A 12,459-nucleotide genomic window follows, 5' to 3' on the forward strand; every position below is an offset into this window, starting at 1 on the left:
ACACCCCTCACAGCTTCCCATTCTAACTGGAAAATAAAATCTATAAGCTCTCACTAAAGCAGAGAACAGCAGTCAGCAAATGAGGAAATAAGAAACCCAGTTGTATTCACTATTCCTGTTCTTGGCCTAACCATAATATCCCAAAGAGAATGTTTGATGACTCTATTTTCAGAGATCATTTCTATATTTTGCTACCAAAGAGACAGTATGAGGAGACACCACAACACTCATGTCTCTGTCCCTGTTTCCACAGGTACCTGTCGGCTTGGCTGGGCCTATTACTGTGCTGGAGGTGGAGCAGCTGCAGCCATGTTGATCTGTACCTGGCTCTCTTGCTTTGCTGGAAGAAACCCTAAGCCTGTCGTGTTGGTAGAGAGCATCATAAGAAATACCAATTCTTATGCTATGGAGCTTGACCATTGTCTCAAATCTTGAGCTTTTGAATAAAATTGATTAGTGAGGGTGGGAGAGGGGATAAAAGGCAGCCTTGAAAAGAGGTACTAAGCCTTGCCAGTTGGCACCCACCTACCAGTAGTTTAGCATAGAGTTTGCATGCTTTTTAACCACCTATTATAAAGTTTCTCTTCCCCATAAACCAGTAGGTTAGTGCTATTTTAAAAATTCATCTAGAACAATGACTCTCTCAAACAACAAGAATTTCTTCTGACCCTAATACCCAACATGCTACTTTATGAAAAATAAGAAGATTCTTACTTGAAAAGTAACTACACATCCAAGTAGCTCTTTAAAGTTTGATAGCTCCTGTCTCACACTTACTTTAAAGCATAAAGGCTGAGTAATAACAGCTGTAAAGAGAAGAACCAAGAGATGGACAGGGCTTATTCCTACTATTCCATTTATATGGCCCTACATCTGGTATTTATTGTCACCCCCAAACATATCTGGATACTACTGCTCAAACTTTTGTGACTTTGTCAAGACTGTATCTTCTTTGCTTTTCTCCTTTGCAGTTGTGGGAAAGCTTTGTGGGAGGGTAACTCCCAATGGGGAAAGCATTAATCAAGGATGTTTGTATGTAGTCTGGGACTTGTTTGGAATTATGCTTTAGGATATTCATAGGAGTTTGTTTTCTCTTCTCACTGAGTGATTGATATCAAAACATAGTGGCAAGTATTCTCTAATCTCCTGTAGATACAAAAGTGGTGTTCATCAAATGTTCTGAGAAGAGACTAACATTTATTGGGCACTCAATAAATACAAATTCATAGTAATGTTGACAAGGACATTTCTGCTAGATCCTTATTGAAATTTTTATCAGAGTTCATTATAATTGACTAGGAAATCCACAGTGGCATTTTGCCCCTGTAGACACTCCTGGTGTGATAGAAATTTTGCTACCTGTTTCAATGACTGCTCATCAAATGATCGCTCCTCTATCTGGGATGAGTTAGACATGAAAGAACAGAGCCCTGATGTCACCTAGAGCTGATGTATTTTTAGGCCTGGCCTCCATCCCATCTGTGCTCAAGGCTGATGGATAGTGTAGAAGAACTTGGTGTCTCCTGGGGGAAAAATTACTCTCACCCTCCCCCCAGTTAATTTAGGCCAGCTCTATTGTTCCATAACTACAACTTTAGGAACTGAGGAGGGCCTGTGACTCAAAAAGCCAGCTCATCTGTTTCTATTCTTAATAATTTCCGCATGATTTGGGTACAGCCCTATCTATCTAGAGGGAGAGAAATAGGAAAAAAATGGCTTGATGATTTATACAACATCTCTCAAAGTTCTTATATTGGCTTTGTGTATATAAGTGAATTCAAATGTGTATTCCATTCAGTTAATTCATTTATTCAGTCATTCATTAAGGGAACGTTTCTTGAGTATCTCACTATATGCCACATTCTGTACTACATACTAGGACTAAAAGAATGAAGACAATTTCTCACCCTAAAGGAGATAGTGGTAACTTATTGAAAGGAAAGTCAATAAATAATTAGTGTGTTAAGTGCTAGGAAAGTGATGGGGGAGGGAGCTAAAGGATCACAGAGGTGCCACAAGACCAATTTGGCAATGATGAGGGTTTATGAAAGATTTTTAGAAAACATGATACCTGAAACAAGATGGTTCTGAGAGATGAACAGGGGGAGTTACTCAGCAAAGGAAAAAGTGCACAAGTTAAGAAACTAAAGAGGGCAAGCAAAGGTGTAAGGACAGCATGGGATGACAAACAAGTAATAACAGGGAAGCAATCAAAACTAAAGCTGAAAGGACCAGCAGGAGCCAAATTCTGTGGAACTCCAGCATAAAGAGTTTGAGTTTTACCCTAAAAGAAGACCATTGAAAGGGAAGTGACGTGAACATATTTGTGTTTTGCCAAAGATCACTTTGGCTGCAGTGAAAAGAACAAAAGAGAATAGTGAGAGACTAGAGATATTTTCATAATCTATGTGTAAAAGGACCAAGTCCTGAATTAAGGGAGTGACTGTGGGGCTGGAGTAGATGGATGAATTTGAAAGAAGATGCAGGCTTAGCCTCCCTAATCTAAAAATGTGAAGTCCAAAATGATCCAATACTCAAAACTACTTAAATGTCATGTCAATGCTCAAAACATTTCAGAGCACTTCAGATTTTAGATTTTTGGATTAGGGATGCTCAACCTATAAAATTGATGCAAATATTCCAAAATCTGAAAAACTCTGAAATGCGAAACACTTCTGGTCCCATTCATTTTGGGTAAGGGATATTCAACTTCCATTTAGGAAGTCAATTCCACAGTTTTAATGTCTAATGGACATGTGTAAGTGGGGCAAATGAAAATTTTGCAATGACCACTCTAGTATATAGGTAGTTTCTGTCACTAACATGGGGGACACAAGAGGAATAGCTGATAGTAGGAAACTGGTGATTAAATTCTTGCCAGGTATAGGTCCCTCCTAGAAGTGATTGACTGACTAAGTATGAAGGTAAAGCAAGTTACCTCCCCACTGGAAGAAAGAAATATAATTTTATTTGCAGCATCCTCTTTTCCTTAAGAAATAAGAAGAACAATAGCTAAAACAAGAAACAAAACTGGTTAAAATCTAATTTTATTGTGTAGACACAGTAATTCAACCTTAATTTAGAAGAGAATTTGTGGAGAATATGTCAAATGATTGAGAAAAGGCCGATCAGTTTGTCTTTTTTTTCAGATCATTCTCTTTAGAAAAGGCAATTCAATCAGGTAATCTCTCCTCTTGGGCTACGAAACCTTTTGGAATTCTGTGGCATAGAATTTGTGGAAGTGAGGGCATATATCAGAATCCTGGCAGGAAACAGATGGTATCTCAAGTCATTTACCTGAGATAAGCTTAATGAAGGAACCATTCATGGTGGTATATGTAGGGTTCAGGGAACCTACAATTGATGTGGAGAGCTGTTATCATCCCTAGGACTGAAGGAGCATGGAGAAGAAAGCAAGAACTGTAGCTGTGTGAGGGGCTGCCTGATAGGAGTTGTGGCTTCAGGTACCATAATGAAGTCTCTGCCCAATGCAACACAGTGGGGAAGGAGACAGAGGAATCTTTATCTCACTCTCTGATCTTCTTCCAGTGTCCGCCATTAACCAGACACAACTAGATGCTAGCTGGCAAAAAAAATTTTGCTGCAGTCCATTGTGGTCGGCCACCTTCAGCACCAAACATGCGAGAGAAGTGCAGAGAATGAAATTTGGGGATATAGAGGTAAATGGAAAAGAACAGCTCAGTGAGTTTTTGTAGCTTCCAAGATACTGCTTCCCAGGAATTATTAGTTTTGCTTCCATCTTGTGCCCACATACCTAAACACAATGTAGTAGTTGTATTCTAAGAAAGAAGGGGTTAATTTGAAAGAACTATTTAAAGTGACCGTCACTTTGTGTTAATTGTAGGTAAAAGTTGGAATATTTCCTCCTTCTTTTAGGGAAAGGGGACCAGATTTAAAAAGAATTTTTTCCCCTGAGAGTGAGCCAGGACTGTAGGGGCTTTTATTCAAAGAGGAATGGAGCCCCATGTTAAATTTGAATTTAAATTCTTCCTTGCCTGTGTCTGATTTCTTTCCTGCCAAATCTTGTTTTGGCATAAATGTCTGACTAGCCTAATTTGTTTCCCATGACCTGGAGCAGAGTCTTGGAAGCTAAAGCTGCCTCTTCTGTCCTCTGTTGTGAGAAGAGGAAGGAGAGCCATGGGTCAAGTGGAAGGCTGAATGAGAGAAGTTAGGACCTCAGAGTGAAGTTAGTTTGTCCCCATACTGACAGACTCTCATGCTCCCTGCCTGTGTGTGTAGACTGAATGTCAAACTACAGATCCTCTCCGGCCCTAGAATACCTTCTACCTTACAGAGTGGGTGAACGGTGGGAGGCTACTCAACTGGTTTAACTCATGGTTGACTGAGTATTTCTTGAGAGTCCATGTAGCAGGACACTTCTTTCAGAAAAGAATGCCGGATGGGTAGTAACAGCACAGTTAGCATGTCTTCTTATCTAGAGGGTGGGAATTTCTACATGTAGAGTGGAAAATTTTAAATCAATCATATTTGTCATGAGTCATGCCTTCTCTTTATTGTCACCCTGCAGTATACTAACTCTCAAGGGAGTAACAGCTGATGACTTCCAAGCAGTGGGTTTTGGCCTTGCAGGAGCATGAATCCCAAACCAAAATGGAAAGGCCCTGGTGGTCTCTGGGGGAAAAGGAGCTCTAGGTTTTTTAAGAATTGGTGGCCATATGAAGGTTTGCTTGGGTGACAGAAAGCCCTATTAGGAAGAGGGAGGATCTGGTCCCTTCGGAATGTTGTAGAGACACTGTACTAGTCAGCTTTTTGTTACTGTAATGAAATGCCTGATGTAAGCTACTTGTGAAGGAAATGGCTTTATTTAGCTTTAAATTGTGTAAGTTCAAGGCCATTAAATAAGATCTGGTGAAGGTCTTCTTGTCTGTATCACATCATGGTGGAAGGCAATGGTAAGATCTTTGGGAGCAAAGGATTATGTCTTGATACAGGAAGCCAGATAAAGACTCTGGGACTAGGCTCAGGCTTTTAAAATAACTCACTTTTTTGAGAACTACAAAGAATTTGCAAGGGAACTACCTTAATTCCTTCCAAGGATAAAGCTCACAATGGCCCAAGAACCTTTTACTAGGTCCTACCTCTTAAATGTTCTACCTCCCCAGGCTGGGCATGGTGGAACACAGCTATAATCCAAGCTACTCAAGAGGTGGACATGGGAGATCATGGTTCAAATCTAGCCTAGGAAAAGTTATCAAGACTTTATCTCAAAGAACAAGTTGAGTTTGGTGTACATACCTATAATCCCAGGTACTCAGGAGACAGAGGTAGGAAGATTGTGGTCTTGAGGCTGGCTTGGGCAAAAGGCCTGAGACCCTATGAAAAACAAGTTAAAACAAAAAGGGCTGTGAACATGGTTCAAAAGATAAAGTGCTTGCCTGATGTGAGGCCCTGAGTTCAATCCCCAGTACTATGAAAAAAGAAAGAAAGAAAAGCAAAAGAAAGAAAAAGAATGGTTCCACCTCCCCAAATCATCACATTAGGGACCAAGTTCCCAATATATGTGCCTTTGGGTGGGGGGAAAACCATATCTAAACCACAGTAGATACTTTCATCAGAGTTTTGCTTTCATTCTGTAGAAATACTAATGTGGAGAAGTTTCAAGATTGAGTTTGGTCCAAGGCAGCCTGGAGATGGGAAAAATGGAAGTTTCAAGAAAACTAATAGTGAATGAATCTTAGAAGAGGTGCAAACTATCTCACTTGGTGGCTTGGGGAGAAAGGTATGCTATTTCTAGAAATCCAATCAATCTCCAACCAGGCCTAGTAAAGAGGAAGTACTCTTCGAAGGAGACATCTCTCCTCCCTGTGTCCTTGGTTTAAGAGCATTTTCTGAGCTGGAGGGAGACAAGCCTTCAATGGTATTTATCAGTGGCTGCTCACTAGATGTAGGGGGATGCATTTTCAGCTTCAATTTTCTTTTTGTCTACTTATGAGATTAGGTACTCCCAGGATTGATCTTTTCTATAAACGCATCAACTCCCCACTGAATCCTCAAAGCTAACAGCAAATAAACAGTTGTTATGTGTGTGCACAAATGACTTAGATTTTCATTATACAGAGCTGCTGGTATGTTCAGAGGCAAAAGTAGGGGGAGACAAAATGTTTGGTTTTGAGTGCAGCACTGCATCTTGTTCCTTCTTTCTTCTCCAGAAAGGAAGCCCTAGAGAACAGTACTTGGGAGGGGGCATTGAGGCCAGCTGGATCCATGTGGGCAACACCCCAATACTGGCTCCCTTTCATGTAGTGCCTCTGCTTCCTGAAGAGGTTGTGGCAACTACAGATGTGGAAACAAAGTCAAAGGAGTGAAAAGGGTATATAGAGAGTGGAATACCAGAATCCTTCCAGAGAAGTGGTACCCCTCCCGCTGTGTTCTAGTAGAATCTCATTTGGGGCACTTCGACTTTCTTTACAAGGTATCTTTTTGTATTTTATGTGGTAAAATATTGTCCCTGTAGGTGACATGGCAAAGTGAAGATAGTCCAGGCTTTGGAGTCAGACAGATCAAGGTTTGAATCCCAGCTCAAACATTTCTTCACTGCATGTCCTCAGGCAACTTAATTTTTCTGAGTTTACTAAATTTTCTAAAACATCTCCCATCTGCTGTTTACAGTCATGACCTCCAGCAGCTGCAGAAAGTATTCATCACTTAGTGGCATGCCACCACACTGAGAAACCATGTGGCTTAATGTCCATGCATGATTAAGAACTGACTAAAATACTGATAACTCCCAAATTAATGTCTGCAGGGCAAAATTCCCCGAACCCCAGATTTATATATCTGACTACCTACTCCACATATCTACGTGGATGTATAGTAGGCTTGAAAAATTGTACATGACTACATCCAAGATCCAGACCTTCCTTCTTAAATCTACTCTCTGACTCTGTATGATTAACACCAACTTAGAAATTAAATGGCTTCATACTTATCTGGTTTTCCCCACTACCTCCTTGAGTGGCTCTTCTCTGACTCTTCTAACTCTGTTCAACTGCTTTGTGGGGGCTAGGGGGTGTAGATAAAAATCAGGGCCTTCCTCATCCAATCATGCATTCTATCACTGAACTACACCCTTAGCTCCTGTTCAACTTCTTAATGTTGAAATGTTCTAGGGCACCTTGCTTCTCTGGGTATACAGAATCTTCCCAGGAGATATCATCTGCATGTTGATGAAGGTCTGATTTAAACAGTCAGGTTGCTCAAATTTAACCTGTGCCACAGGAAGTTATTAGTCTTCTCTTCCTATCCTTTCACTAGCTGCTCTTGCCAAAAGGTTGGGAGTAATTACTGATTCCTTTTCTTTTCTTGAATACAACCTCCAATCCATGTGCAAGTCTTATCAACTCTACTTTCAAGATACATTTCTTATCTGCCTACTTCTCTTATCTCTACTACTACCACTCAAAGACATTAATAATAAAAAATTGTAGCAAACTGCAACTGAAAGGGAACATTCTATCCTGATAAAGGGTATCTTTGAAGCTATCAGAAAATATACTAAATTATACAATTTTAGAAACATTCTAATTAAAATAAGAAAAAATGAAAGGAAGAACATTCTAATACACAATGGCAACAAAAAATAGGAGATACCTAAGAGAAAAATCTTATAAAAGTTGCAGAGAAATTTATAAAACATCATTAAATGGCATGAGAAAACACAAAAACTGATTAAACAGGATTCATGAATAGAAATATTTAATATATTAAGGCATGTACATTCTCTCCAATAATTTGTAAATTCAACAAAGTTCCCATAAATGCACTCTGTTTTTAGTGTAATTTTACATGCTAATTTTCACATTTGTATTCAGATATCAAGATAATATATTGTTGTAGAGATTAATATGTGTGATATTGACTCAGAGATAAACCATAGGTGAACGGAACAGAATAGAAGATCAAGAAACACTCACCAGTATAAGGAAATGTGATGTATGATAGAAATTGTCTGTCAGTGAGGGAAGGTTGGCCAAATCAAGAAATGGTACTGGAAATAGATTATCAATTTGGAAACTAAAATAAAATTATATCCTTAATACATCCCACTAATAAAAGTCTCAATTCTGGAAGGATGGATGTGAAAAAAATTTCAAAATGAAATATGTTTGTGACTTTAGGTTGGAAAAGGATTTCTTAAAAAAGACAAAAAAGGTACAGGCTATAAATAAAAAATGATATTCTTGACTATGTAAACACAAAAACTTCTCTTAAGAGTAAGTAATACAAGGGACTAATCTGATTAAAACACGGCATATACATGTCTGAAATACTAAGGTGAACTCCCCTTGAATAATCAATAATGGAAGACAGGAAGGTAAAACAGGTCCTGTCAAGGGGTGGGTATCAGTAGGAGGTAGGAGGGTAAACAGAAAGGGTGAAGTGAAGGAGTGCAAATATGGTGAATATATTTTGTATTCACATATGAAAATAGAACAATCAAACCTGTTGAAGTTGTTCTAAGAAGGGGGGGATGAGGGAGAATGATGGAACGCATGAATCTAATTAAGATATATTTTAAACACATACGCAAATGTCACAATGAAACACCCCTGTACAACTAATATTTGCTAATAAAAAAACTTCTGATCAATGAAATATCTGATTGACTTCTCTGGCCCCATACATTGGGAGGGACAAAGTGACTAGTTCTGGCCAGTGGGCTGTGAGAAGCAGTGATGTATGCCACTTCCAAGCAGGAGTGTTAGTATTTTTGCTAGTAGGTCACCTTCCAAAGCTTTCTTTCCCTTCCACCATACTGATAGTATTCTAATATTCTAGTTCTTTCTAGTTAAAGGCAGCCTGGCTCCTGGAGTGAAGCCAAGTAAAGCAGCATTTCTGGCCAACCAGTGATGCATATTTGTTATTATTTTCTTTTTCTTTTTTGACAGTAGTGACATTTGAACTCGGGGCTTTGTAGTTGCTATGCTGGTGCTCTGCCACTGGGGCCATGCTCCCGACTCTTTTATGTAAACTTCAGTTATTTTTCAGGTAGGAGCTCATGTTTTACTTGGGCCAGTCATAGACTTTGATCCTCCTGGCTATGCCTCCCACATAGCCAGATCTACAGCACGTACCACTATTCCTGACTCATTTGTTGAGATATGGTCTTCCTAATTTTTGCTGGTTCTATCTGCCCTGGAAACATGATCATCCCAATCTCCACTTCCTGATTACCTAGGATTACAGGCATGAGCTCCCTACCAAGCCCCACATGTACTATTTTAAAGAAAACCTCATCAACAAACTATCATAAACAAAAAGAAATGATAAATCTCAGACTGGGAGAAAATATTTGTAAAGAAGACTTTTTGAAAACGGGGTGTTATTATACAGGCCAAGCTGGCCTGCAGCTAGCTATTAGCTCAGGTTGGTTTAAAAATCACAGTCCTTTTGCCTTACCCTCCTGAGTACTGAGATTATAGTCATACAACATGCTCACCTCTAAAGAAGATATTTATAACAAAGGATTAATATCCAGAATCTTTAAAGAACTACAGATCAATAAGGAAAAATATAATCAATTCAACAAAAAACACAAATAATATAATGGAGTAATTTAGTGAAGAGAAAATCTGACAGAATGCTCAATTGCCTAGAACTCAGGAAATACTAATTAAAGTAACAGCAAGTCAGTAAAGTAGTACAAGTTGTTTTAATAATAAAGCAGTACAGTTTTATATTCAACAGTTTGGTCAAAATGTAAAAGTGAAGTTATAGCATGTTGGTGAGAAATAGGAACTATCATTCCTGACGATGAAATTACAAACTGGTATAACCCCTTTGGAGGAGAAGTTGTCAATACATAGGAAAGCTGAACGTGCATACTAAGATTTGGGAATGTTATCTCCATGAATGTGCTGTTGAGAAACTCTAGTACAATAGCACAAAAAGCATATACAATTATGATTGACAATGTTGTTAATGTTTGAAATAGAAGACATCAAATATCTAGCAGTAAAGGAATGGAAAATAAATTTACTATGTATTCAATGGAAATTAAAATGAATGACCTGGGGTCACATGTATGAAGATCTCTAAAAAAATCATAATGTTGAGTGAAAAATGCAGCTTTCAGAATGTCTTATGGGTATACCTTTTACATAAAGTTTGAAAATACACAAAGAATACTATGTATATTTGTCATAGATTAGATTTTTGTGCAGAAAGTATGCCTTCTCGTACCATCATTATTGGAGGAATATAATTTTCCAGTCTATTCATGGTTTGGCCATGGGATTTACTTTTCCAGTGGAACAGGAACACATGGGTAGAACTGATAGTGGGAGAGGTTTGAGCCAAGGCCTTATAAAAGTACACCATATACACATAGAAAATGTCACAATGAAATCCATTATGTCATATAATTAACATATACACTAATAATAAGAATAATAGAGAAGCATCATGACTGTGGTTTGTTCCCCTGGATACTTTTGGCCTGAGAAGTACATGTCACTCAAAGCTATCCTTCAATCTCAACCTCAGAATGAAAATATATGTGAATTTTATCAAAGTGTATTATATACATATATGAAAAGATTATAATGACACCCCTTTGTAAAATTAAAATTTGCTAATAAAAGAGAAAATATATGGAGAAATGATTTCCCACTTGATGTACAGATCTGAGCACGAGAATAGATTTTTCTTGTTATAGAATATTATGTTTAATATATAGCAAAAACTGAAGGATGAAATGTTACATATACATATATGTAATTTGAGCATTTAATAAAAGCAAGAATAATAAACACTAAATTCAGGAAACTGATTATTTATTTTTATTCATTTATTCACATGTACATACATTGTCTGAGTCATTTCTCCCCGTCCCCCACCTCCACCCTCTCCCCCTCACCCCCCTTGCTTCCAGGCAGCACCTGTTCTGCCCTTATCTCTAATTTTGTTGAAGAGAAGACAATAATAAGGAAGACAAAGAGTTTTTTGCTGTTTGAGTTAAGGATAGCTATACAGAGAGATTCCTAGCATTGCTTTCATGTACACATGTGTTATAACCCAAGTTGATTCATCTCTTAATTGATCTTTACACTGGTTTCTGATCCCCTTCTTGTGTTGACTTCTGCTGCTTTAAGGTTTCTGTATTAGTTCCTCTAGAGTGGAGAAATCAAACACTTTCATGTTTTGGGCTTTCTACGTATTCCCATACCTCCCGTATGTGCTCTCCCCTTGTTATGTGATCCAAGTCCAACCACATTACTGTATTTACCCTAGATCTAAAGTCCACATATGAGGGAGAACATATGCTTTTTGGTCTTCTGAGCCTGGCTAACCTCATTCAGAATGATGTTCTCTAGTTCCATCCATTTACCTGCAAATGATAAGATTTCATTCTTCTTCATGGCTGCATAAAATTGCATTGTGTATAAATACCACATTTTCTTAATCCATTCATCAGTAATGGGGCATCTTGGTTGTTTCCATAACTTGGCTACTGTGAATAGTGCTGCAATAAACATGGTGTACAGATGTCTTTGGAGTAACCTGAGTTGATTTCCTTTGGGTATATCCCCAGGAGTGGGATTGCTGGATCATATGGCAGATCTATGTTTAGATTTTTAAGAAGTCTCCAAACTTTTTTTCCAGAGTGGTTGTACCAGCTTGCATTCCCACAAGCAGTGTACGAGGGTTCATTTTTTCCCACATCTTCGCCAACACAGGTTATTGGTGGTGTTTTTCATGATGGCTATTCTAACAGGGGTGAGATGGAATCTTAGTGTAGTTTTGATTTGCATTTCCTTTATGGCTAGAGATGGTGAGCATTTTTTCATGTGTTTTTTGGCCATTTGAATTTCTTCTTTTGAGAAAGCTCTATTTAGTTCAGTTGCCCATTTCTTTATTGGTTCATTGATTTTGGGGGAGTTTAGTTTCTTAAGTTCATTGTATATTCTGGTTATCTGTACTTTGTCCAATGTATAGCAGGAAAATGTTTTCTCCCACTCTGTGGGTGGTCTCTTCAATTTATAGACTATTTCTTTTGTTGTGTAGAAGCTTTTTAATTTTATGAAGTCCCATTTATTCATCCTTTCTCTTAGTTGCTGAGCTGCTGGGGTTCTATTGAGGAAGTCCTTGCCAATACCTATTACTTCCAGAGTATTCCCTGATCTTTCCTGTACTAACTTCTGAGTTTCGGGTCTCATATTAGAGGCCCTTGATCCATTTTGAGTTGATACAAGTACAGGATGATAAACATGGATCCAGTTTCAGTTTCTTGCAGTCAGATAACCATTTTTCCCAGCAACATTTTTTGAAGAGGTTGTCTTTTCTCCATTGTATATTTTTGGAAACTTTGTCAAAAATAAGGTGGGAATAGTTGTTTGGATTCATATCCAGGTCCTCTCTTCTGTTCCACTGGTCTTCATGTCTGTTTTTGTGCCAGTGCCATGCTGTTTTTATTGC

The 12,459-nt window shown here is 38.3% G+C and overlaps 1 protein-coding gene across 4 annotated transcripts in view; it reads left to right on the forward strand.

Moving 5' to 3' along the window:
* Lhfpl1 (LHFPL tetraspan subfamily member 1) overlaps nt 1-10,774 on the forward strand; it is a 61,305-nt gene extending 50,531 nt beyond the window's left edge. For 2 of the 4 annotated variants that reach the window (XM_074062629.1, XM_074062630.1), the window contains one exon: nt 254-10,774. In XM_074062629.1, coding sequence (XP_073918730.1) covers nt 254-435 — 182 coding nt within the window. In that variant the 3' untranslated portion in view covers nt 436-10,774. The remainder of the gene's footprint in view (nt 1-253) is intronic. The other 2 variants (XR_012444233.1, XR_012444234.1) reach the window with 2 other exon arrangements.
* The last annotated feature ends 1,685 nt before the right edge of the window (nt 10,775-12,459 follow it).

The sequence above is a fragment of the Castor canadensis genome, chromosome X (assembly GCF_047511655.1).
Source record: "Castor canadensis chromosome X, mCasCan1.hap1v2, whole genome shotgun sequence".
Lineage (NCBI taxonomy): Eukaryota > Metazoa > Chordata > Mammalia > Rodentia > Castoridae > Castor > Castor canadensis.